General features: G+C 38.8%; 1 protein-coding gene across 2 annotated transcripts in view; it reads right to left on the bottom strand.

Moving 5' to 3' along the window:
- The window catches only part of LOC131067423 (uncharacterized), a 109,069-nt gene that overhangs the window by 31,770 nt on the left and 49,460 nt on the right, over positions 1–27,839 (bottom strand). For both annotated transcript variants that reach the window (XM_058002421.2, XM_058002422.2), the window contains exons 4-6: positions 13,880–14,027; positions 13,680–13,760; positions 5,077–5,163 (exon numbers count right to left, since the gene is read on the bottom strand). In XM_058002421.2, coding sequence (XP_057858404.1) covers positions 5,077–5,163; positions 13,680–13,760; positions 13,880–14,027 — 316 coding nt within the window. The remainder of the gene's footprint in view (positions 1–5,076; positions 5,164–13,679; positions 13,761–13,879; positions 14,028–27,839) is intronic.

The following is a 27,839-nucleotide window of genomic DNA, read 5'->3' as shown; positions in this document are numbered from 1 at the left end:
GTTGCTCAATAAGATCGTAACCACTTGGTTGTTTAACTAAAAGTTTAGGTGCTTGAGGAAGATCTGGTTAAGAAGGTGGTAAAGAAGTAGATTGAGAAACATTTTGCTTATTTCTACAAGTGTTATAAGTATGGGCTACCATTTTGTAAGAAGGAGCCTTAGACTAGTTGGATCTCGTAAAAAAGATCTAGTGAATCACTTTCAAAGGGAACGCCATGAATGGAAATTACCTTCTTTGGAGAAGGACTAGCTGCAATCGCATAAATGATTGGTCTCATATGCCTTTCAGGGGCAAGAGAGACAATGACATTCACGAACTCATTACAACTTAAAGAAGAATTAGTTGAAGGAGCTTGCTCAACTTTAACCTGTGGGTGATCAAATGTGATATGAGATTCATCATCCATTAATACCTATCAACTCTAAAAGAGAGTGCATTGGAATGAAGAGAAGGTAGAGTAATATTGAGAAAAGTATCAATAATTTCATCCTCTGGTAACAAAATATCCTCTGAGACAAAAGAACTTTTACAAGAGGGATCAAAGACATTAAATGACATAGGCAAATCCAAGTCACCATCACATGCATGAAAAGGAACATCATTAGTATTTTGAATAAAACTAGAAATTGAATTAATAAAATAAGATAACAAACGCATTTTGATATATTAGAAGCTAAATTAAAGAAGATTTAGTGTTTCCACCTCCACAAACAACTAGACAGATAGATTTGAATAAAACAGTATATAGATAACGTAATGGAAACAAATCAGGCTTAATAAAGGCAAACCCCTATTACAAGAGACAAATTGATAAAATAGATAGGAGATGTGATAAATCCCAAGATGCTCAAAGACACAAGAGAGAAAGATATTACTAGCAAGGCTTGAGAAAGCCAAGGGAGAAGCAAAGAGTATTGTGGCAAGTTAGAGATTGTTTAGCAAGTGAGAGAGAGAGAGAGAGAGAGAGCAAGAGAAAGTTATGAGAATACAAGAGATTGCCAAAAGAAACAAGAGAGAGTCAAAGAGATTGAATAAATGAAAGAGATGGATTTAAAAGAGAAAATAGGAGGGAAAGAAGAGGCTAGCGAGTCGTTTGGAAGATTTTGAGCCATTCCCACCAACCTGGACAGGTGACAAGTGTCGAAATGCTTAGAACTGACATTTGAACATTGAGATGTCGTGGACATTTGTGCGGCGCACGGACGTCTACGTGGCGTCGTGGAGTGCTAGTGTCTAGACAAATCATACTAAAAAATGACAGGTGACAAGAAAGACATGTGGCTAATGCAAAGCTTACACTGAAAGGTAGCTGCTAGAAAGGTGTCTTGAGCACCCTGCGAGGGAAAAGGCTGGTGCAAGGCTAAAATGGGCCTACTCAGATGCTAGGGCCGGCTACAAAAGTGTAGGTGGAATTTGCAAAGGGGTATGTAATTTTTGACTCTACACTTCCTAACTCTAAGTTGGCACCATGAGGTTGTATTTAGCTTGCAATGTTTGCATTTGTCGATTAGAGGTTTGAATTAGTTTCCTCATGCCAAGTGTCCAAAGCTTTACAAAGTCCAAAGTTTCTTTAGAGTCTATATGCAGCCCAAGGTACTTGAAAGGAGCATATCCACCAAATTCCAATAAAGAGAGATAGTAATATGGGAAGATGAATCCTTTAATATCCCGGATATTTTTATTTTTTTTAAGGCCAATAAGAATCATCACCCAGCATATAACCCATTAACATTAGAAAGCATAAACTCAAAGCTTGCTGAAAAAGCAACCCTTCCACTTTCTAATCACCAAGTGCCCAATGTGAGAAGGTGAGAGCCTACGGTGAAGAGGGGATCGTTAGATCACAAATCTGCTGAAATGATAAAGTAAATACAATACTAGGAGGCAAGACAACCCCTTTCACTTATCCAGCGGGAAAGCAAGAGACTTGGCGGTGAACCAGCCAAGAGAACCATACAGCAAACACAAATCACTCAACTGCAGTATTTCAGCTGGAGGACTGAATTACAAAATACTCAACTCAACTGCTTATGCAGCGGGAGGACCATTACAACCAATCATCACTCGACCGCTTATGCAACGGGAGCACTGAATTACAATTTAATTGATGTAGGCGACAAGCCAGCCTCTTCCACTTTTCAGCGGGATGAGAAATTACAATCCAGAATGGGTTAGTAGTACTACTACTTAACTTTACAATAACAGAGAGAGTGAGAGTAGAAGAACAATGCTGAACATAAAAGATAATACTCTTGAAACTCTGCTAACATCAAAACTGCAGGCTGGAAATGCATAACCAGCAGCCTATAAACCCACTAAATCACTCATATCTCTCTCAATACTCACCCAATTCATCCAAAATCAAACCTAAACCAACACTAGACCAGCAGCGATGAAGACAAACCAGAAGTAAGCTATCAAAACACCCCCATTTAATTGGCATGCATCCCAATGCACCTTCTAAAACCCACGCCTAACTAGATAATTTCGATTTGCAATATTAAATTCCATACTCAATGAAAGGTGCTAAAAACTTACAGTATGAATCGCCAACAGCAGGAAGGATGATTGAGACAGTACCCAGAATAACCAGACACTCAGGCAGAGAGGTGTGATAAAAAACGTGCTTCAGCCACAGGGAAACCAGCAACTCCAGAAATCACTCCAAACACCAAAAGACTAAGATAAGCAAGGAAAGTATGGTAGATTACAGCACACAGCTAGGTACTATATTTCAAGTACGAAATTGGAAAGCACTAGGGAGCCGTACTCCGAAGCCGCAAAGTTCTGACGCCAATCCGGCAGCATAACAATGCAAATTTTCAAGATGTCCAGAATGAGAGCCCAAGGCTCATATTTATAACTCCACGCCTTCCCCAATGCAAATGCAAATGGCGCCAAACTTCTGTCAAATTCAACTTCATTTCACCTTATGTCTCCCCACTAACTTGGCGCCCACTTACCTTACCTAGGTAAGTTCGAACTTCCTCATGGTGGCGTCATTTTTGTAATAAAAAACATTAGACCAAAGATGTTTTAATCCTCTAAATGGCCACCACAAATTCACCCTCTGACTTAGGAGATGATCAAATGAATATTACTTAATTAATTTTTTCCTAAGTCATCTCCACAATTAATCAGTAACTGCAAATATTTAAATATTAAACCTTTGACAAGGATATAATATTTAATTAAATTACTTATGACTCCCATACTGATCATTAACAGAAACCAGGATAAAGTGGAGTGAAGAAGACCAAAGAACTGTTGCAAGACCAAGACCCTGTCCATTGCCAAAAATAGAAATACTCCATACTGCCACTTACTAAAAATAGTAAGTCATGAACTACTGCTCCGAAAAGCATGATCTTCGCACCCAATGACAAAGCATGGAAAGCTCAGTAGGACAGTATCATCAAAACAGCCAACCACTAACTTACTAAAAATAGTAAGTTCTCGCCTCATCAATGTTTGAAACCCTAATTCTTCATTCCACATAGCCTACAAGCCTCAGGAATAGGCCAATGGACCACTGAAAGTACATCATCAAGAAGGGGACATTACAAATCCTTTAATGAGTAAGAAGACCAATTGAAAAATATGTGAGGAGGTTGATGTGTGTGTGTGGGAGCAATTTTGAATATCACAAGACTTACATAAATGAGAAAGGTATTTAAATTACTAGAAATCCTTAAGGTACTTAATGAGCTATTCGCCCTTGCAGATTAAAAGGAGCCAAAAGATGGAGGATCCAGCACGTGGATTGAAGATATGATCACACTGAAGAGTAGTTTCCAGAAAAGAGAAAAAGATTTAACCAAGAATTTTAAAAGCCCTTTGGGAATGTCCTAAGAGAAAATAGAAAAAGATGAATTGAGAGCTCATTTGGGAATGCTTGTTTATTTTTCTCTTTTGTAGATCGGGAGCTTCTTGTGGAGCGAACCCTAGGACAAAAACCCTAAGGGAAATCAGTTTCGATGGTGAAATATCTTCCCTATCTGATTTCTGATTGAATAGGAGAAATTAGATTTGGAGGCAATTGTGCCTTTTTTCTAGGCATCAATCTTCTACTAAGCCAAGTGTGGGAGTGGGTTGTGGATTGGAGCGATTATCACACCATGTGTGGTCACCTTAAGCCAGCTGGGCTAGGCATGTGAAACCAGATGCAAATCGTGGGTTCTATAACACTAAAGATCATTCCTATGGTAGTGTTAGGGTTAGATAGCTAGACAATACCTCATAGTAGGTTGGCATGGAAACTTTTACCATAAATTTGGATTTTTCCAAAGATCTGGAAGCCTTCCATAATGCTGATTCAGATCAGTAACATTTTCCTAGCTGGGTGATAACATTTTCAGATTGCTGGTATAGAGTTGGACATTGTTTGGAGAAGCTTGGAGTTCTTAGGGCAATGCTATTAATGTACATGGAGCCCATTGGATGTAGCATTGAGATCCTTGGGCGGAAGTTGCAGATTTCAAACTTAATCTTGCTGAAGTATTTAAGGTCAGATCTACATTTGTTGTCTCTTGTATATTATTGTTTGGAACAGCAGTTTGTAATCTCATTTTATAATGACCTTTGAGAAAAATGTTAGATTCTGTTGTGTGGTTCACTTTATGGATATTGTGTCATGAAATGAATTTGAAACCATAATGTATCACTGTTGAAAATGTGCAAACAGAAGTCACTTCATTTTCATGTGCATGCGACTGTTTGATAAAGTACCAGCTCAATAAGTTTGTGAAGAAGGTGAAAATTTATCACATATCTTGGCAAGGGTCATTACAATCAAGTTGCAATCTAATTTGTGTATATCTTGAAGATAAACATATAAGTTGCTATAAATATTCAAAAGATGATATTTTATAACTTTGCAGTTTACATTTTGTTGACTAGTTGGCAACTCATGTTATTGGCATTCACTTCATGTTCAGGCTTTGTACTAATTTAGCAGTGCTAAAGCAAGTGCTCAATTTTTAAAAAGTTTAGAATAGTTAGCTCTTACAATGCAATTTTTCATTATATGTGAGCATCTAATCTACATAGTATATATGAGGATATGTAGAACCCACCACATTTGTAATGACATCGAAAGTATTGTCTTCAAAAGGTAGCCTAGGATCCACGTTCAAATCTTGTACCAGATATTCAGTCAAAACCTACATAATCATGGGAACAAGTAACATTGGTATTTATACATTGAAATATCAAATAGAATGAATATAATGCCATTGAAATCACAGTAAGAAGTGCATATAAGGAAACAATAAAATATATAAGCATCATTTCTATGAGATTTTATACATTGCTTTTAGCTTTTAACCACCAACAAACTGGTATAAACAAAAGAATGGCATCTTCAGATTGATCAATGATCTGTTACTCACCTGTTACTTTTATCTTATACCTTGTCTCCACTGTAGACCTACTTAATATTATTGTATCTTAAAGTCTGAATTTAATCCAATTATCTGTTATTGGCTATCATGTGAGTAAACGTAATTCACCAAACAGATCTTTTCTGTAATGTCCCCATTTCCTAGGTCAGTATCTTTTGTAAGGGTTAGCCTATTGACAGGAGTCTCCATGGGCTAATACAGTGGGCAAGGGACTTACACAGTGGAACAGAAGACTTTGGGGATGCATATGAGTCGTTTCTGGAGCTTTGAGCCCGTTTCCTATTTTTTAGGAAGGGCTCCTATTTTTTAGGGAGTGACTGTTAGTTCACCCGGAGCTTGGGGAAGCATAGCAGGGGACACTGGGAGCATCCCCAGTTGTTCTGGAACTGTCTCCTAAATTTTAGGGAGGTTCCTATTTTTTAAGAGTAGACTAGTAGTCACCAGTGGACCCACCAGGATGTCAGGAGAATTGTCAGGGAGCCAATGGAGTGAATTTCAGTGATTAGGTGCAGTTCCTTAGTATTTGAGGAGGATCCCTAATTTTTAGGGGAGATTGGCAGTTGGAGCACTACACCCAGTCATCACCTTGGGTACCAGTAGCACCATCAGGTTTCAGTTTGAGGGTGATTGGGTGTGATTTCAGGGAATAAATCTGAATGTTTAAATAATAACTTTAATATCTTCATTTATTTAAATAAAATGCTTCAATAAAGTTATTATATTATGATTATAAAAAGGGGCCAAGTGGACCCCCTTGGGAGTCATGATGCCTAGAGACATAACGTTGTTTTTAAAAACATAATGAAATAAAATTAAGTTATGGATCTCCAAGAGGGTTCGAACCAATTAGTGAGAGCATATTCCAAGGAATAACCAAAGAAATGCCAAAAATGCCTTTTGGAGGGAATTCGTTCCATGGGAAGTTAATAAAGTGACTTTGGTGGGAAATTTGGGCATTCAAGAACTCATTTTTACAGCAGAAAATTGGTATTGGAGCATTGTGCAGGGTGTCAGCAGTGATTGCAGAGCTTTTGAGAACGTACACTCTCAGAAGATCGAATGCCTACAGGGGTGTGTGAGACCATCTAAGGGTATTCTACAGGACAATTTCTCTTTATCAGTTTATTTGGTGAAAGAAGCAGTGAATCAGTCAGTGTAAAGAGCAGAGTCGAAGGGGCAAGTTGCAGATCAGACCTTAGTATTGGCAGATCCGACTCCTGCTGTTGCAGATCCAGTAGTTACAGCAGCTTACAAACAGACTGTACCACTTCTATGACAGGTCGAACTACTACCAGCAGGAATATTACATCATATCAGACTGTGATCCGCCATTTCCAGCACTAGTTCACAAATAAGTCATTAAATGTAGCAAGTGAGAATGTGAATTTGATTGTATCAGACCTGGTTATGCTGTTAAAAAAATCAGTTTTCAAACCTGATCCTTCACTTCCTGCCAATTGGACTTACATTGCAAATATTTTGGAGTTAATGGTATGTTACAGAATTTTCATTGTATGCTTTCTAGTTGAAATCAGCATTTGTTTCAGTTTACTTTGCATTTCCAGAATTTGGCATTGTTTTCAATCAGTTACAAATCACATAGAAATCAAAAAAATATCAAAACACAAAAATAAAAATAAACTCCAAAACCAAAAAATCAGAAAAAAGAAACAAAAAATCAGACTTACAACCGGTTGTGATTCCGTGATCCGAGGTGGGTCACTACATTTTCTAAATAAAAAGAAAAGTAGAGTATGCTGATGACTCAAATTCTTAAAATTCTCAAGATTCTGTGTGCAGAAAAACCATAATATAAAGATACAAAAGATACAAATATCTAACATGAAACCGTGCATCCACACAAAAGATACAAATATCTAACATGGAGAAACCATCTCAGGATATAAAAATTTGCAAAATAAACCCTTAACTACTTTTATTCTTTCTAAAGAGTGCAATGTTCTCACTTTCAGAGACAGAAACACTACCAACGCCGACAGTCAAGGATGTAGTATTGACAATAAGATTGTGGCCAATTAAAATTAAAAAATTGTTTACTAAAATTCATTCTCCTAATTGCAGGTTTCTAGTAGAATCTTTTCCACATCTTGTAATATTGGACCTTATTGCATTGCCATACAAACTTGAATTCTATTCCTCTTTCTGCTTCAATTAGCTTATAAACAAGAAAAAATTTATAAAATTTAAAAGAGAAAAGTGTAGCCTTGCTTCTCTTCATTTATTTACTAAAACATTTGATAAATGAATAAATAATGAATTTTACTCCCTAATTTCCATTGTTAATTATGGCTATAATTTATGCTTACTTCATGCTTCCTACTGATCATCTAAGTGATCTCATAAGGGTGACCCTAAGCTGGTGTCTGCTTCTATAAGCAGTTTGAGGTCTTGTGAGAAGATATATTGTGTTTGCAGGAGGATAATACTTTGTGTCAGCCACATAAGAAAGCCCCCTCTATACTATCAACACAAATCTTCCTCTTGCAATTTTAGCATCTTAAAGGTAAATATCAATCCTAGGTTGCATAAATTATGATGATTGATTCACTGTCCACGGGTATATTTCCAATTCCAGCATTGAATTGTAGCTGTTATTTATAATTTAAATCAAAATTCCCACTCATAATCAATAGAATGGTCGCTAGGGGGTGACCCAAAACTGGTAGCTACTTTTGTATATAGGACATATCGTAAGAAAAAATTGTTTGTAGGAAGGTGAAAGCCTCGTGTTGACCACACAAGAGATTCCTCTTCATATGGTAACAAGCCTGCCTCTTATCAAGTGTCAGATATTTACAAAATCCTCCATTACTAATTGTGTTGCAGGTACAGAAGACAAGGTAAACTCAAGCATTCAAAATCAATCATCAAGTGTTGAAGTTCAAAGTTCAAGACACTGAGTTTTAAGATGGTGGCCTCCAAACTTAAGCTTTCATGAAGAATTCCTTTTACCCTTTCACACAACTTAATCAATTCTATGTTCTCAAGCCCTGTCACAAGACTGCTTATGATACCAATTCCCATGATTAGCTTATACATGGATATGTTCTCATTGTATCAAGCCCACCCTTGCCCACACCCATGTAAGCATGCAGAAACATGTTCACGAGAGCGCATACACTCTTCCACAAAATTAATGCCCAAAGACGATAAACTAAAACGACAAAGGCTTACAATGTATATTCTCTATGAATTGATGATGCAATCTTAAAATTTATTTTCATTAAGCAGAGGAAGTAAAGACTAGGGAGACAAATTTATTTTGAATACTGAAGCTGTTATCTATACCTACTATGGGTTCTCCTCGACTTGCATATGAATAAATTGCAACATCCTCTTTGTTTGCAAAGTTTTAAAATTATATCTCTTAATTTGGATGTAAAATCCTATTAAAGATCAAAATTAAAGTAACATCAAAAGTATGCTTTAGAAAGATGAGTTCTGGATGAACATAGTTTAGATCACCGACATTTAGGACCTTTGTTTCCTCCCAAAATGTTTGTGCCATTATCTGATCCCCACCCATTTGACTTCATACACAATAAAATCTCAATATGCATCAGTTTAGATGCATACTAAGTTACCAGTTCGGGTTCGGACTCGGCAAAAAAAATAATCTTGGGTACGGGTTCGGGTTCGTCCGTATATATATATATTTCATATATCGCAAATGTAATCAGTAAACTAATAACTAAAGTCTAATATCATATTCATAATTTGCAAAAAAGATAATATTCAAGTTTCAAGTCTTTTTTAAAAAGTCATAAAGGGGTGAATTAGAGTTTTATTATAAAAAAACTATTTTAAAAAGTCTGTTTTTATTGTTTTTTATTGTTTTTTTGACCCGTGGGCCCTGTTTTTGGGAGCCCACGGGCCTGGGTTCACGCGGGTCCTCCTGGGTTCAACCTGGGTTCCACCCGGGTCCTTCCCAAGTGGTTAGATTCCCTGTGGGTCCTGTGTTGAGAACCTGGCCACCTGGGAAGGACCCGGGAGGAACCCAGGGAGAACCAGGACCGGGCAAGAACCAGGACCTGGACCCAAGCCAAAAGAGGAAGAACCGGTATCTTAGGATGCATAATGATAAGCATTATTTTAATGTTATAAATGATAATCACATGCTTAATTTACAATCAAAACTAGAAATTTTCTATTATTTTAGATATGTTTTGAAGATATCAATTATCTTTTTCAAATGAAAAAAAAAGTGACTATTAGATAGATTTTCCCCATTTTATTAATTTTTAAAATCTTCTCTTGCTGCATGTATAAATGTGATGTCCTCTTTTCCGCTCTAGTTTGTTTTAGGGACTGTTGGCCAATCCCGAGACCCGTTGGTCAGTCAAAAGCAATAATTATGGTTTCCTATTTTCTAGGAGGATGCTTTGGCAGTTTTGGTGGCTTGCATTTTGCAGTTTTACAGATTTGATTTTGGATTCCTTCTGGGTTTTCGGAAAGCTTCGCAATGATAGTACATGCATAACAAGCAGTGGAATTTGGTAACTTACTATTTTTAGTAAGTGGGGGCGATGACAGCTCATTTCTTTGGGTTTTTTTGGGTTTTCTGAGAGCTTCGCAATGGTGTGACATGCAAATGAATCTGAAGACTTTTCCGAACTTACTATTTTTAGTAAGTTGCGACGATTGCTCAGAATGTGGTTAAAATGCGTTTGGACACACTATTTTTACCAGTATGCTATTTTTAGCAGTTCTATTTTTAGTAGTGCTATTTTAGGCAGGGTTTCTGCAACTCAATACAGTGGCTATATCTAGCAAGGCAGTTCTCTTAGTTGATCTCCCACACTCTTGGAGCTTGTTTTGGCAAGTTTAGTTTTTTATGGAAAATGGTGTTTTTAGTTGGATTAAAACTTAAAGCAATAATGGACGATTTATAAAAAGGATTGATGAGTTCTATTTAAAAGTCATTTTTATATGTTGGACGCCTTAGGAGGAAAATAAATTAATTTTATAATATAATTCACTTTATTACTTTGGACGCCATAATACACTTTATTGATGTATTTTTATAAAGTTTATTTGCCACCATGTGATAGGCGATTTTGGGAAAAGAGGAAAGAAATGCAAATTACAAATTAAGAATGAATTTGAATGTCATTGTTTAGTCTCACATTGGAGGGAAAAAGAGGGTGAGTTGGGAGGAAGTTATAAATAAGCGCCTTGGCCTTCATTTGAGATTATCCATTGCTAATACAATTAAGTGTTGTCGAAATTGTTCCAGACTCTTGCTTCGAGGGATGCAAACCTCCTAGCCTTCTTCAGTTTCGTGCTTGAGAGATAGCGCCCAACTGAACCTTGTGACTGTTCCTCATCCAGAGGAGCAGATTGAGCTCAATGAAGACGAAGATATTTGTGGCTTATGAATTTTGGAATGTGCTTTTCAGTTTTGGAGTTTGCTGGTTGCATAGAGATGAAAGAGAAATTTGTTCATAAGTCTTTGGAGTCCAGTTGCCGCTTCTCGGTATTTTGCTTATGTCTTCCTTTGTGTTAGGCGATTCATTTTGCTAAGTTGCGTGGGTTTTTAAGTTTATTTGGATTTTCTAAAGAAAATCGCCCTACTTCCTAGGTCGTACCATGCTGGAGAGTGTATTGGAAAGCGTGGAGTGATAATTTGATCCAAGTTGCAACGGTCTGTTGGTTTGGAAGTGGACGCCTTGTCTCCTGGGCCCCTTCTCGTAATGTCCCCATTTTCGTGAGCATCAAAGTTCGAAGGATTAGCCTATCATTTGACCCTCGTAAGCTAGTATGGTGGATTAGAGGGTCTAGTTTGGGCATTATGGAGCTCTTCGAAGGGCAGATGGCAGTGTTTTCCTCTCCAGATTCTTGGTATATTCTGAGGTTAGGCTATTCAAAGGTTTCTGGTTCCATTTTGAGGGACTTACTATTTATATTAAGTCAATGGATGTTAGAAGGGGGGACCCTTACTATTTTTAGCAAGGCAGTTGGATGCACAGTGGATGCAGTGGGTTACCTCCTAGAGCAAACGGAATTGAATTATATGCATTATTGTAGAAGTTATGGCATTTTTATTATTATTAAAGTTGTACTTTAATAATAAAAATTAATTAATTAATTTAAAAGTGCACATCATTTAAATATTTAATTGACTTTATTATGAGGGGATTATTTAATGAATTATGAAGTCAATTATCTAAAGTGCATTTAAGTTACATCGGGGGCCCACTTTAAGAGATTATATATTAAACGCTTTTAAAGTATACTTTATTATAAGTGATAAAGTGTTATTTAAAGGGGAGATATAAGTGTTTAATAAAGTATACTTTATATTTTAATGTTGTGCATTAAAAAAAGGGAAAAAAGAAATGAAATTAAAGTAAATTAAAGGAGATGAAGACAAATGTAAATTAAACATTATAAAAGGGGATTTGGATTTCATTTCATTCATTCTCGAATCATTTTCAATATTTGTCTATTCTGAAGAAGCTTTGGCTTTGAAGAAGAAATCTAGGGTTTCGTTGTAATTTCAATCTTGGAAAACGTAGCCTCTCTTCGATTGTGCTGGTGGCTTCATACGGAGGTCACATTTGAGCTTCATTGGTGAAAGATCTAGAAGTTGTGAAGGGTTTAAAGAACATCTATTTGCAGATCAAAAAATAATTGAGGGTTAATCTTATTTGGTAAATCTCTCTTGCAGGTTGTGCCCTCTTCATTGGCACATAGGAGTCATTGTTGTGCAGATTGGAAAGATTGTACAAGGGTTTTGAAGAATAGCTGATCAAAGACTCCATTTTCAGTAGCGTGAGGATTATTCTCTCTACTGTATGACTGCTGCAACTTTACACGTTATCCTAGCATCCATTTTCGAAGGGTTTCAAACTTTCAAGGCATGTTTACCTGTGAGTTCATGAAATATAACTCCTAGATTTTCTGGGAATTGTTGATTTAGATAATAGGGGATATTTTATGAACTGGGTTGTCGATATTTTGTGAAAATGCAGAGTATCTAAGCTGATGCAAAAATTTGGAATTTTCAGCTGTATATTCCCTATGTAATGTCCAGTTTTCGAGTTGAAATAATCATTGCAATATCTTCTATTTTTCTACATTATATTGTTGTATCAAGCATTGCAAATATATCAAAAAAATTGCAAAAACTTTCAAAACTTTAAACTCAGAAAATTATATCAGCAAAGGCAAGAAATCAGAAAATACAATTTCAGTGCAAAAATTCAGTTAGGGAGAACAGGGGTTCTTACACCTTTGCATTTGGAGCTGCATGGAGGAAGTTATGAGCATTTAGGTGAATTCTAGTCTTGCTGGTCGGTATTTTCAGATTGTTGTTTTTCATATCAGACCCGGGTTATTTACTTGTTTAAGTACTTTTCATATGTTGGATAGTTCTTATTTGTTAGAGGATTGATTCCTAACATTTTGGTGTGTCCAGATATCATTTTTCTATTGTAATCTGCAAGTTAATGCTCTCATTGTAATGCTGAATTCAGTAGTACTGATCAACCTTTATTTAGTTGCATTTTACATTGTGTATTCCCACTGAAAAACATGGAAGAGGATGGCCTAGCTACCTATTTTGTTACTTCCAATAGTCTTCATAATCCTCTCGCTGAATAAGTGGTTGAGTGATCTATTTTCATGATTTTAAATACTGTCCTCCCGCTGAAAAGTGGTAGAGTGATCTTAATTTCAGAATTGTAATGACTGTCCTCCCGCTGAAAAGTGGTAGAGTGATCTTTTTTAGAATTGTAATGATTGTGCTCCCACTGAAAAATGGTTGAGTGATCCTTTGGTTGAGTGATCCTTCTTTAAGTTGCTTTGCCCGCTGGACAAGCGGAAGGGGTTGGCTTGGCGCCCAGCATTGTATTTTCAGTTGATTATTGGTGCTAACAATCCCGTACTCACCGTATGCTCTCACCTTCTCACATTGGGCTCTTGGTGATCAGAAAGGGGAAGGGTTATCTTTCAACAATATTGTGTTTATCTTTCCTAACCATAACAGGTGCATTGTGGTGTTTGAAATTGAAAATAAAATTTAAAAAAAGTAAGGGGCACATTTCAATAAACTGCTCCATGATTGATAAGCATTAGTCTAGGTTAATTGTTTGAACGCAACATACAAGATCGTGAGCATTAGACTTAAATAAATAAACAACTGATAAAGTTGCAAAACAATTCTTAAAATAGAATCGCCTCATTCTAATATTTAGTGTAATGTCCCCTTAAGCAAGATATGGAATTTCTTCTATAAATAGAAAGTGCCTTACTGGATTGCGTTTCAACTCATCTTCATTCATGCCCATACCAACAATTCTTTCTTGCTTGTAGCCCTTTGGATAATGACTAACCTGCAAATCATTATCATTATAATCCCAAACAAATGAATCTGGACCAAGATGTCAGAAGTATCAAAATATAAGTGAAATAGATATAAAACATTAATATGAAGGACAGTATTACTTATTACCCAACTGCTGCACATATCAAGCAAGGTAACACCAGCAGTGTCGCTAGCAGGGAAAACAGAAGCATAAAATTGTGTAATAGCATTAATTGCAGGATCGTCAATGTGTGTAACAAATCGTGGAGTGGAATAAAAAGTTTGATCAGGTGACCTGAAAGCATGTTACCCAATATATGCTTAGCAAATATAAGGCAGGCATTATGTCATCTAGTAACTCCAAAGGAAAATAGTACAGTACTTTGTAATAACTTATAAGAAGCTACCTATAATGTTCTAATACTCAACTAATATTGAAAGGAAATACTTCAAAATGTGCATTATAATTACCTTTGTCACTTTACCAAGTGGAACATACATCCCTAAGGCTAAAGTTCAAATTACCAAATTATAAAATGGTTATGGACTTAAATGGGAAGGAAAAATAAACAAAAGAAAAATGATAACAAGACTTATAAATAAAACTAGCTCTTTATAGGTTTAAAATTTATAAAACCAACATACCAAATGTAAAAGAAAAATATGACCGAAGATTTATAATGCAGAATCTATAGAAGCTTCCATATCTACAAATAAACAATTAACAAGAATGTAACAAGAAAAATGTCAAATAGAATCAAAACAAATCCCTCAAAAAAAAAGTAAAATTCAAAAGCAGAATTCAGGGCTAAGGAGCTTCTTCAATTCAATCACAAACAATTCTCAAGGTGTCTCATTGGCAAACTAGATGATGATTTCATAGACCCCTTCCCACATAATACCACCTATAGCTTAGAATGTGATCAAGCACCTCAATGTTTAAAAAGATTTACAAACCTACAGAAACCTTGGGGGACAAGGGGAAACTCCAGGTCTAATTCGCATCATATTATCTAGCAATATACATTAGGATGCTCATCTGTCATGTCCACTTCCCAAACATGGGCCAGAAAAAGAAAACTTATTTTTAATTTTTCCGTAGGCTATTGGGATGTTGCAAAGGGAAAATTTATTTGATCATTAAGTCATCCAAAAGGTAACTTTACGTTTATTTTAGGGATGACTTAAATTCAAATTATTAAAATATAAAGTGCCTAAAGTAACTTTTAAAATAATTATCCATAATGTGCGAAAAAGAAAAAGAGAAAATATTGTAAATTTATAATTCTGTGATCTGTCAAATGTCAATACCAGTGTTACAAGACTTGAGCTTGCCTCAGGCTCAGCATGCTGTTTTTTACTTGGACTCAAACTCCACAAATTGAAAAACACAAGAAATCCAGATATTTTTTAAGATTTAAAATTTGTTTCATGCACCCTTTAATAAATTAAACTTAAAGACACAATAATTGTTGAATTGTCCAAGATCTTCAATATGCAACACCAAATAACCTCCACAAGACAAGAGAGAAGCAATGATAGAATATGCTATTCCACCAAATCAAGAAGACAATATAATACAAGATGCAAGAGTAAGATAAAATTGGACAAGATATGTGTCTTAATCCTAAGATATGAGACAACTAACTAAAACAAATATTAAATGCCTAGGACTCAAAAGTAAATAAGATAAGACAGGTTATATCTCATCTAGACAACTAAGACTTCTATAAAGATTCCTAGGTCCTAAGTAAACTTAACATGTGAATAGGTCCCCACAAATGAATTCACTAGGTACTGTTGTGGCCTTTTCAAGCATCGCCCCATTGCAAACGGGGACCCCCTCTTTCTTACTTTTCGTGCTTTGTTAGTTTAGGGTTTTGGAAGATAGGTGGCCATGTTGAGCTTTTAGTGCCCGAGGTCTTAGTTAGGGATTTGAATTTTGAATTTTGAAGTCAATAGGAACATATGTTTTAGAAGTGTCAAAATGTTAGAGTGATCCTAAATTTTGCTAAGTTTGAGGTTGCAACAAGTTTTGAATTGAGAAAAGTAAATATGTAATGTTTTGTATGTAGTACGGTCCTCCTCAAACACTACTTCCACGTACGGTGCAATTTGTATGGCCTCCCAAGTTAGAACGTACAGTTGTGACCATACGGTATACTCCCACGGTCAGTCGGTGTGCGATGACGGGTCAATGGCTTTGACAGCACAGTGAGTGTTGATCATACGGTGGTATGTGGTGGTATCGGGTCAAAGCACTTTGACCGTATGGTTGGTGATGGTCGTACGAGCTGGGCGTACAGTAGTGCTGGGCTGTACGGTGAGTGAGTATCCATCGAGTCCCGCCCCTTGAGCCCTTCAAATGCTTAGACAATTTGGTGTTGCACAGAGAAAGGGTAATGGAATGAATTATTAATATTCCAGACACGACTTTATTTTCAAAATGAAGATTCGCACTTACCAGAAGAAATAATTTGAGGATTCACACATGCAAAGAGAAATTATATTGATAATGATTGCACAACAGATTACACAAACTTCGAATAGAAGCTGAATAGGGTGAGGAGAGACTCCCACCGAAATTGCAGATGCCAAGTAGGGAAGATCTCTCACCTCCTAAATGGCAGACAAACTGAACTCCAACTGGAATTTGCACATACAAATGAAAACACCAAATTCGTCTACCTACAACAATGACAGACTCGGCCATAAATATGGGCTCCGGGAAATTTCCCAAAGGGTTACAAACGAGCCGACATGACCAAAATAAAACTTGACTAATTAAATAAAGGGTCCGAAAGATTTATTATTAAATTTGGGGCCATACAATAAAGTATTTTAATTTTATTTTATTATATCGGGGACATCACAGTTCGCTCGGGCCAAGAATTGCTTGCCCTCGAGCAATTGCAAACTTGGATGCTCCAAAATTTGCTCGCCTTCCTAGGTGGCATCCTCGATCGGTAGATCCTTCCAATGCACAAGGAACTCCTTGACTGTGCACGATCTCAACCTCTTTTCTTTGACATCGATGATCTCCACCAATTCCAGAATTAGTTTTCCTTCTTCGTCAATGGGTGGCAGATTCTTGGACACTGTGATGCGCTGCTCGACGGCCTTCTTGAGACATGACATGTGAATTAATTGTGAATCCGACTCCCCTCAGGAAGCTCCAACTCGTAGGCGACCTCGCCCACCCTCCAAACCACCCTGTAGGGTCCATAGAAACGAGGCTTCATCTTCTCCTTACCACTTGTCTTCAAGGAGGATTGTCTATACGGTTGAAGACGAAGGTATATCAGATCGCCCACCTCAAAATTTTGCTCAATCCTGTGTCGGTCGGCATACATCTTCTACAAGTTCTGAGCCCTCTGCAGCTTATCCTTGAGAGATCTCAGGATATCCAAACTCTCCTGAAGCCAGTCTTTGGCCCTTCGTGCACGATTATCTCCTAATGCCAGATCAACAAATCATGAAGGTTCATAACCATACAGTGCTTTGAAGGGTGGCATGCCCATTGACATGTGATAGGTGGTGTTGTAACAGTGTTCACTCAAATGTAACCAGCGAACCCAAGCCTTCTGTTGTGCTAAGACATAGTTTCTGAGATAACCCTGCAGCCATTTGATCACAATCTCGGTCTGTTCGTCTGTCTGCGGATGGTAGCTCGTGCTTGGCAACAACTCAGTTCATGCCAACCGAAATAACTCCATCCAAAAGGTACTCAGAAAATGGCTATCCCTATCAATTACTATGTTCCGCGGTAGACCATGTAAGCAGAATACCTCACGGAAGAACAACTAGGCCACTTGAGCTGCTTCGTATCCTGTGGGGATGGCAAAAAAATGGGCATACTTGGTCAAGCAGTCTACCACACGAAGATGCAATCCTTACCTTGCACTTTGGGGAGCCCAGTAATGAAATCCATCGAGATGCTATCCCATTTCAGGTCGGGGATTGGCAATGGTTGAAGCAGTCTAGTGGGTAAGGTGTGCTCAGATTTAAACTGCTCACAGGTGGAGCATTCCCGCATGTATTGCAGAATGTCGTTCTTAAGTCCCTTCCAAGAAAACCTTTCCCAGATTTGAAATGTTCTAATGTTTCGTACACAGTACAGTCCTCCTCAAACACTACTTCCACGTATGGTGAGATTTGTATGGCCTCCCAAGTTAGAACGTACGGTTTTGATCATACGGTATAATCCCTCAGCCAGTCGGTGTGCGGTGACGGGTCAATGGCTTTGACCGCACGGTGAGTGTTGGTCGTACGATGGTATGTGGTGGTATCGGGTCAAAGCACTTTGACCATATGGTTGGTGATGGTCGTATAGGCTGGGCGTACGGTAGTGCTAGGCTATACGGTGAGTATCTGTCGAGTCTCGCCCCTCGAGCCCCCCAAATGCTTAGACAATTCAGTGTTGCACAAAGAGAGTAATGGAATGAATTATTAATATTCCAAACACGAGACTTTATTTTCAGAATGAAGATTCGCACTTGCCAGAAAAAATAATCTGAAAATTTGCACATGCAAAGAAAAATTATATTGATAATGATCGCACAACAAATTACACAGAATCCGAATAGAAGCTGAATAGGGTGAGGAGAGACTCCCACCGAAACTGCGGATGCCAAGTAGGGAGGATCTCTCACCACCGAAATGGTAGACAAGCTGAACTCCAACTAGAATTCGCACATACAAATGAAAACACCAAATCCATCTACCTACAACGATGACAGACTTGGCCATAAATATGGGCTCTATGAAATTTCCCGATGGGTTACAAACGGGCAGACATGACCAAAATAAAACTTGACTAATTAAATAAAGGGCCCGAAAGATTTATTATTAAATTTGGGGCCATACAATAAAGTATTTTAATTTTATTATATAATTATATCGGGGACATCATTGTCTGCCCGGGCCAAGAATTGCTTGCCCTCATGCAATTGCAGACTTGGATGCTCCAGAATTTGCTCGCCTTCCCAGGTGGCATCCTCGATTGGTAGATCCTTCCAAAACACAAGGAACTCCTTGACTGTGTGCAATCTCAACCTCTTTTCTCTGACATCGATGATCTCCGCCAGTTCCAGAATTAGTTTTCCTTCTTCGTCAATAGGTGGCAGATCCTTGGACACTGTGACGCACTGCCCGACGGCATTCTTGAGACATGACACGTGAAAAACATTGTGAATCTGACTCCCCTCAGGAAGCTCCAACTCGTAGGCGACCTCGCCCACCCTCCGAACCACCCTACAGGGTCCATAGAAACGCGGCTTCAACTTCTCCTTACCACTTGTCTTCAAGGAGGATTGTCTGTACGGTTGAAGTCAGAGGTATACCAGATCGCCCACCTCAAAATTTCGCTCAATCCAGTGTCAGTCAGCATACATCTTCTGTTGGTTCTAAGCCCTCTGCAGGTTATCCTTGAAAGATCTCAGGATATCCAAACTCTCCTAAAGCCAATCTTTGGCCCTCCTTGCACTTATCTCCTAATGCCAGATCAATAAATCACAAAGGTTCATAACCATACAGTGCTTTGAAGGGTGTCATACCTATCGACATGTGACAGGTGGGTGTTGTAATAGTGTTCACCCAAATGTAACCAACGAACCCAAGCCTTCAATTGTGCTGAGACATAGTTCCTGGGATAACCCTCCAGCTGTTTGTTCACAATTTCGATATGTCCGTCTGCTTGTGGATGGTAGCTCGTGCTTGGCGACAACTCGGTTCCTACCAACCGAAATAACTCCATCCAAAAGGTACTCAAAAAACGGCTATCCTTGTCACTTACTATGTTCCACGGTAGACCATTATTAGCAGAATACCTCATAGAAAAACAATTTGGCCACTTGAGCTGTTTCGGGATGGCAAAAAAATGGGCATACTTGGTCAAGTGGTCTACCACGACGAAGATGCAATCCTTACCTTGCACTTTGGGGAGCCCAATAATGAAATCCATTGAGATGCTATCCCATTTCTGGTCGAGGATTGGCAATGGTTGAAGCAATCCAGCGGGTAAGGCGTGCTCAGATTTGTTCTGCTGACAGGTGGAGCATTCCCGCACATACTGCAGAATGTTGTTCTTAAGTCCCTTCCAGGAAAACCTTTCTCAGATCTGTGTACGGTGTGATTTGTACGGCCTCCCAAGTTAGAACGTACAATTGTGACTGTACGGTATACTCCCTCAGCACGTCGGTGTTGGGTGACGGGTCAATGGCTTTGACCATTCGGTGAGTGTTGGTCGTATGGTGGTATGTGGTGGTATCAGGTCAAAGCACTATGACCGTACGGTTGGTGATGGTCATACGGGCTGGGCGTATGGTAGTGCTGGGCCGTATGGCGAGTGAGTATTTGTCGAGTCCCGCCCCTCGAGGCCTCCAAATGCTTAGACAATTTGGTGTTGCACAGAGAGAGGGTAATGGAATGAATTATTAATATTCCAGACACGAGACTTTATTTTCAGAATGAAGATTCACACTTGCCAGCAAAAATAATCTGAGGATTCGCACATGCAAAGAGAAATTATATTGATAATGATTGCACAATAGATTACATAGACTCCGAACCGAAGTAGAATAGGGTGAGGAGAGACTCCAACCGAAACTGCGGATGCCAAGTAAAGAGGATCTCTCACCTTCGAAATGGCAGACAAGCTGAACTCCAACTGGAATTCCCACATACAAATGAAAACATCAAATTCGCCTACCTACAACAATGACAGACTTGGCCATAAATATGGGCTTCGGGAAATTTCCCGAAGAATTACAAACCGACCGACACGATCAAAATAAAACTTGACTAACTAAATAAAGGGCCCGAAAGATTTATTATTAAATTTGAGGCCATACAATAAAGTATTTTAATTTTATTATTTGATTATATCGGGGCCATCACAAAATATGTCGAAGTGCTGCAAATTTGTGTTATTTTGTGCTAAGAGCGTCAAAGAGTTCCTTTAGAAGTTGTTTTTCCACTCCTAGGAGGCAAATTAGGTCAAGTTTGCAAAAAGTCCCGATGGACTCCTATTTTCCCCCACCTAAATCCAGTTAAAATGATGAAAGTCACGATGCAGAATGATAAAATTTGATAAGTTTTGACTTTTTCAGTGTGAAAAACACCTAAGTCCCGATGGGAAACATTTCTCCCCCATGAAATTAAGGCATAAAATCAGGTTGTCCTGATGGACATTTTTCCACCAAGTTTTGAAGGTAAAATAGACTTTGTCCCGATGGAGGGCGTTTTTCCACCAAGTTCCAAGTGTTTTGGGGAAAATCCCGATGCATCTGGATTCTCCATTGCAGTTGTCTTGATGGAGGTCGTTTTTCCACCAGACCCTTTTGACCCATGTTTTTCCCCAGAGTGAGATTTTTAGACAAAGTGAATGAAATGATGAATTTTTTTAAGTGTCCAGATGAGGGTTGATTTTCCCCTCAAGGCCACAATATGAAAGTTAAGTGAATTTTAATGCAAATAACTGTCCAAATAGGGATCGATTTTCCCCCAGGTGGCTGGAATTAAATTTGGTGAAAGTTTTAATGACAAGTGTGCCCTAAATAATTTAAAATTTGCCTTGTCACAATCATTTAATGATCAAGTGAAATGCATTTAATGTCAAATATGTTATTCCAATGCAAATCGATTTTCACCAGGCTGATATAAGGTGATTTTTTTATCCCACATTGCTTGTGTAGTGAACTCTCAAGGCAAAAACAAGAATAAGAGCACTCAGCTCAGCACTTTATTATTATTATATTGCCTTGATGTGACAGTCCAAGAGCTGATTGAAGGTATACTACAGCAGATTGAAGGCAATTTTTGTCCATGTGTGGAAGTACGCCATGTTTGGAGGATTTGCATTGCTGATTGAGGGACGCCATTGATGATTTGGGTGATTTATGAGTGTGGCACCACCATAGCTGGGAGCTGCAACCTTGATGTGTGGCTGATTGAGGGCGATCTTGGAGTTATTTGTGCATGTGGCGCCATTGTAGTGAAGGGGCGATTTTGCCTAGAGGTGTTTTAGGCACCATTATTGACAGATTGAAGACATTATGTGAGGACACCATTGCTGGCCCAATCTGAAACACCATTTCTAGAATTATTCTCAGACCGGTATATCATTCTCAGCCACTTGTTTGTGCCCAGGCATGGTCATTTTGGATTTTGGAGAGGCAAAATAACTCAAGTGTGGAGGTGTGCCATGGCTGTGACCACTTCCAGCCATTAATGTGGATCATTTTCTGAGTATTTTCAGACTTTTGGGAGACATTTTCAAACGTTTGGAGGGCGTATTCAGACTTAGTCCTCAAAAAGACAGACTTAGTTATAACATTGACATCTGAAATTTGTCATTTTCTGAGTGTGTTCGGACCTCCAAACTCAAAATTTAGAACTGAGACATGTTGGGGCAGCCAAGATCATCCGTTTTCAGACTTGCGGAGGGTGTATTATAGCAGGTTTATTAATTCACTTCTCGAATTTACGAATTAATTGGGCGGTCCCCCTACAATTCTATGGGCGATTCTAGAACTATTTTAGTTACTCTAGCAAGCTGATAAATTGGAGGAGGGCTAGCCCCCTACAATAATCTACCTCCAAGTTATTCTAGCGTAATATCAGGAAATCAGACTTTAATACTCCATTTTCTGAGTGTATTCAGACCTAGGTATATATTTTCGAGCTTCAAATTCTTCATTTTCTGAATATACCAATTACCAAGGTGTCTTCAGACTTATATTTTAAGATCAGACCTCAAATAAGTCTGAAAATCAGGGTTTTAGAGGGGTTTTGTACCCCATTTTGATCAAAATTCATATTGTCTTCAGAGTTTATGTTACTTACCATGAAAGTTTCTGATTTTAGACCTTTAAATATGATGAAATCATTAAAAATCAGAACTTGGGAAATTCCGGAAACAAGTTATTCAAATTATTTTTACCATGATATTGACTTCGAGCTTCATACAGGGACCATGTCTAAGGAGGGAATAGCAGCAAGAAAGAACCAGTTGAAGATTGTACAAGAGAGATTCTACCCAGAGTAGTTGTTAGCATCCCGATGGAAGGAGGTCACAAACACAAACATGGAGTACCTGGACATGAAGCAGATGAGACAGGATTGAAGAATCATCTTCCTTCCACCCTAATGGCTAATATCATGAAGAGAGGAATTTACCAAGCAACTGGCTTTCCACCATCCATCCAATGCAGTGAGCTTGTTATTGAGTGTGCCAAGGCACTATGATCCAAGAACCAAGATGATCAAATCGCCTAAGGGGGTAGTGCTTGCATACCTTGCTGAAGAGGCAATTGCAGAAGTGTTTGGAATTCCCAAGTGTACAGACATGCAAGAGATGACTAAGGATGAAACCTTAGCAAAATTTGTGAAGAAGACGGAGGCATGTATGACAGTTATCAACAATGAGTGGGTCATTGAGCCAAGGCGTCAGCACTCTAGTCTACTGTTGTGACGTATTCACACATTGCCCCATTGCAAATGGGGACCCCTACTTTTTTGCTTTCTAGGGTTTGCTTTCTAGGTTTTTAGGGTTTGTCTGTTAGCCTTTGCATGCTAAGTGTTGCCAAAGGGATTATTAAGAGAACGGGCTCTCTTTTAGCTAAAGGTGAGTCATTGGATGCTCCGGGTTAGGGTTTCTTTGAAAGTATTCCTTAGGGCCTGGTTTTGCTCTTGTTGTTAATTGTGTCTTGCTTGTTGAGTGAATATCCTCTTTGAAGGTCTAAGTTAGGTCAAGTTGGTGAGTGATAAAGTCTGGAATGTCATCCTGATCTTCAAAAGCCCTGAAATTTGGCTAACTCTGGAACGTCATCCTGATCCTGAAATTTGGTTGTCTGGAAAATTGAAGAATCCTCCAAAAACTAGATTTTGCATTATAACTCCTGGAGGTCCGAAACCACTCTCAAACATCCTGACAGTATATATGGAATATAACTTAAAGTATAAGAAAGAAGAAAGATATAAGGAAATGTCACTTACACTTAAATGTTATATTCCATAAATGAATCCTGACGGAGAAGCTAAAATGTCAAATTTCGCTCCTGACCCTTACCCTTCCAAAGAGTCCAAAGCGAAAATTCACCAAGGACTCAAGATCTCACCTAAGTCAAAGAGTGGTCGAGCAAATTTGCAAGGATATGGAAGGAAATGGATCTAGGATCAAATCTAAGACAAAGTCAAGTCAGTTTGAAGGTGAATTGAGCCTAGAAGGAGGAATTTCGCTCCTGACCCTTCCAAAGGGTCCAGAGCGAATTCCTCTACAAGACACTCCACCTTGACCCAAACTTCAGCTAACCCATCCTAGGCTTGAATGAAGGTAAACATACTTGTTTGAATGAAGAAATGTGAAAATGAAGTCAGGATTTGAGCCCAAGGAGGAATTTCGCTCCTGACCTTTCCAAAGGGTCCAGAGCGAAATTCATATAAAACCCTATTTTTCTTCACAAAGTCTCCAAATGGATGCCAAGGTGAGCTTGATAAAGATCAAAGGAGGCCTAACAAGTTATGTCCAAGCCAAGGAAAGGGGAAGGGAATCAAGAAATGAGCCTAAAATGAGAATTTCGCTCCTGACCCTTCCAAAGGGTCTAGAGCGAAATTCATATTTCCTCTATTTTTCTCTTTAACATGACCAAATTTGTAACTTCTAAGACATGGTTTGGAGGCCTTGGATACATTTTTGCCTTAGGAAGAAGGATTGAAGTGATAAAATGATGGAAGTTAGCCTAGAAGGGGAAATTCGCTCCTGACCCTTCCAAAGGGTCCAGAGCGAAATCCTCATTTGACCCTCAATTTTGGCCTAAGACATGGAAAATGAAGATTTTTGAGCCAAGTGGATGGCAAGAAGGCATAAGGGTCCAGAGCGAAATTCCAAGAAGACACCTTTTTTTTTGGTTTGCTCAAGAAGTCTGGTGGTGAAGGTTTTTGATATGTTCCTGCTTAGGAGGTGGTTGAAAGCATTAAAAGATGAAGATTTTGACCTAAGGCATGGATTTCGCTCTTGACCCTTCCCAAGGGTCCAGAGCGAAATCTACCTTTTCTCCACTTTGCTCTTGATGTGATCAAGTTTTTTGACTTTTGAGGTGAAGTTGAGAAGGTTTTGATGTATATTCGCCTTGGAGAGGAGGTTTTAGACCTTGGGATGATGAAAATCAACCTGGGAGGAGAATTTCGCTCCTGACCCTTCCAAAGGGTCCAGAGCGAAATCCTCCATTTTGCCTTCTTTTGGCCTTAAAAACCTAGTTTGACCTTGCCTAGAGCCAGTTGGATGGTGGATTGTTTTGACTGGGATGAAAGGAAGTTGAATTGATCAAGTTTGGAGGAGAATGAGATGAAAGAAAGTGAGAAACTAGCCAAGAGTGAGGATTTCGCTCCTGACCCTTCCAAAGGGTCCAAAGCGAAAATCCTTATACACCTCAATTTCTTCTTTGTCCAAAACAATTTCCTAGTTTCTAAGGCATGTATGGAAGTGTTTGACATGTTCTAGCCTTAGGAAGTGACTTGAGGTGGAGGAGATGAAGGATTTTAGCCTAAAAGGTGAATTTCGCTCTTGACCCTTCCAAAGGGTCCAGAGCGAAATTCTTGAAAACAATCATTTTCCCCTTAGACAAGATCAGGACCTTGGTGGAGATGCTAAAAGAATGGTCTATGTTTGCCTCCCAAAGAGGATTGGAGAAGGAAAGATGAGCAATCAAGCCCAAAACATGATTTTCGCTCCTTACCCTTCCAAAGGGTCCAGAGCGAAAATCTACCTAGCCCTCATTCTCTTCCTTGTTTGACCAAATTTCAATATCCAAGGCATGTTGAAAGGAAGAATGGACATGTTCTTGCCTTAAGAAATGTTTGAAACCAAAAAAAAGGTGGAGATTTTGTCCTAGAAATGGAAATTCGCTCCTAACCCTTCCAAAGGGTCCAAGGCAAAATTTCACTAAAACCACCTTTTTTCCCAATTTTGTGCCAAGCCTAGTGCAGACTAAGGTGAATTGTGAGGGGAGAAGTCCTTAGGAATGACTTCAAGTTGCTAAGAAAACATTGAATTTGAAGGAATTGAGCTAAACCAAGATTTTCACTCCTGACCTTCCAAAGGGTCCAGAGCGAAAATTCTACAATCACCTACTTTCCTTGCAAGACAAGTCAAACTTTGTGTTTTTATAGCTTGGATGAGTGTGAAGAAGTGTTTTCTTGCCTTTTGAAGTTGATTCAAGTTGAAACGATGGAGGAAGAAGCCTAAAACAAGATTTTCGCTCCTAACCCTTCCAAAGGGTCCAGAGCGAAAACCCTAAAATCCATCTTATCCTTCAAAATTTTGTGCTAAGTCAAGCCTAGATCTAGGTGAGAGAAGCCCTTTGGATTACCTTTGAATGATTTTTGATCACCAAAAATGCAAGTTTTGAGCTAAAACATGAATTTCGCTCCTAACCCTTCCAAAGGGTCCAGAGCGAAATTTTGGATAGGTCTTGTCCCTGGCTAGGATTTTGAGCGAATTTTCCTTTTCAAGCCTTTTTAGGATCAAGCAAATGTTGCCAAGTTGAGAAGTGGATTCAAATGAAGGAGTCTAGAGGAAACAAAGTGAAAAGAATGGAGCTAGGTAGGAGAAGACAAGCAAAACATGAATTTTGCTCCTGACCCTTCCAAAGGGTCCAGAGTGAAATTCTTCAAACTACCTATTTCCTCCTTGTGTCAAGTCAGGACTTTGAGTCCTAAGGCGTGGTTGAGGTTGAAATGATGTTACTTTGCCCTGCAAGATGAATTGAAGTGAAGGAGATGAAGAATTGAGACCTAAAACTTGAATTTCGCTCCTGACCCTTCCAAAGTGTCCAGAGCGAAATTCCTCAAAACACCTATTTTCTCCTTGTGTGAAGCCAAAACTTTGATTCCTATGGCATGGTCGAAGGTGGAGTGAGATATTCTTGCCTTGTAAGGTGAATTGGAATGAAGAAAGTGAAGGATAAAATCTAAAACTTGAATTTCGCTCCTGACCCTTCCAGAGGGTCCAGAGCGAAATTCCCAAAATCACCTAGTTTGCCCATGATGAAGGTCAAGGTATGAATTCCTAAGCCTTGGTAGAGAGAAGGATAGCATGTGCTTGTCTTGGGAGGCATTTTGGAGTGGAGAATGATGGAATTTGAGCTTAGTCAAGAATTTCGCTCCTGACCCTTCCAGAGGGTCCAAGGCGAGATCCTTTGAAACACCTATTTTTCACCCTGTTTGAGCTAGGCAAAGGGGCTAGTTGTGAGATTATGAAATGATGAAATGAGGTCTAAATTGGCCAGGAATGCAAATTTCGCTCCTGACCCTTCCAAAGGGTCTAGAGCGAAATTCTTATAGGGCTTGTCCCTGGGAAGAATCTTGAGCAAACTTCATTTTGATGTCTTCTTGTTAATGATTTAAGGTAGAAAATGCTATGTTAGAATGAATTTATTATGTGTCCTTAATCATCTTATGGTTTGTTTTGCAGATGAAAGAAGACCAGGCCAGGACAAGAACGACCTCTTCCAGTCCATCATCATCAAGGACGTTCCACATGCAAAAAGGGAGGATTCAAGGTGCTTTGAAGCGTTGGAAGACTAGGGGTGTTCAAGGAATTCAAGTTAGCCTCAAGACCTCATTCTATCACAAGATGACAAAGAAAGGCTTTGCCAGCACTTCAAGGCAAGGTATGCTACCAGAGAAGGAAGACTTGACGATAAGAAGGCCTCATCAAGCACTTGGGAGCAAAGGAAGTACATCATTCATCATATCAAAGACAGAGGAGGATCAACCAAGTCACAAGCATTAGACAAGGTGGCGTCCCAGTCACTGCTCCTCCGGTCAGATTGGTCCACCTCAACATGTCCAAATTCAATGTACCTGACTCATCGGGGATGGCACAAACTTCGGTGTACCTACCCCTGCTCCCTATTGGTCCTCACTCTTGGAATGTAATTTTCTCATTGGCTAAGGAAGTTTGTTGTAACAAACCCTAATTAGGGTTTTTATCTTGTAATCCTAGCCATTGATTCTAAGTCAATCAGAGCCGTCTGTTTGTAAAGGGTTCTCTATATAAAGCCCCGGCTCCCCATTTGTAAAGGGTTAATAGTGAATAGTTTGTGAA

This window comes from Cryptomeria japonica, chromosome 9, assembly GCF_030272615.1.
Source record: "Cryptomeria japonica chromosome 9, Sugi_1.0, whole genome shotgun sequence".
NCBI classification, from domain to species: Eukaryota; Viridiplantae; Streptophyta; class Pinopsida; order Cupressales; family Cupressaceae; genus Cryptomeria; species Cryptomeria japonica.
This window is presented reverse-complemented; position numbering and strand designations above follow the sequence as displayed.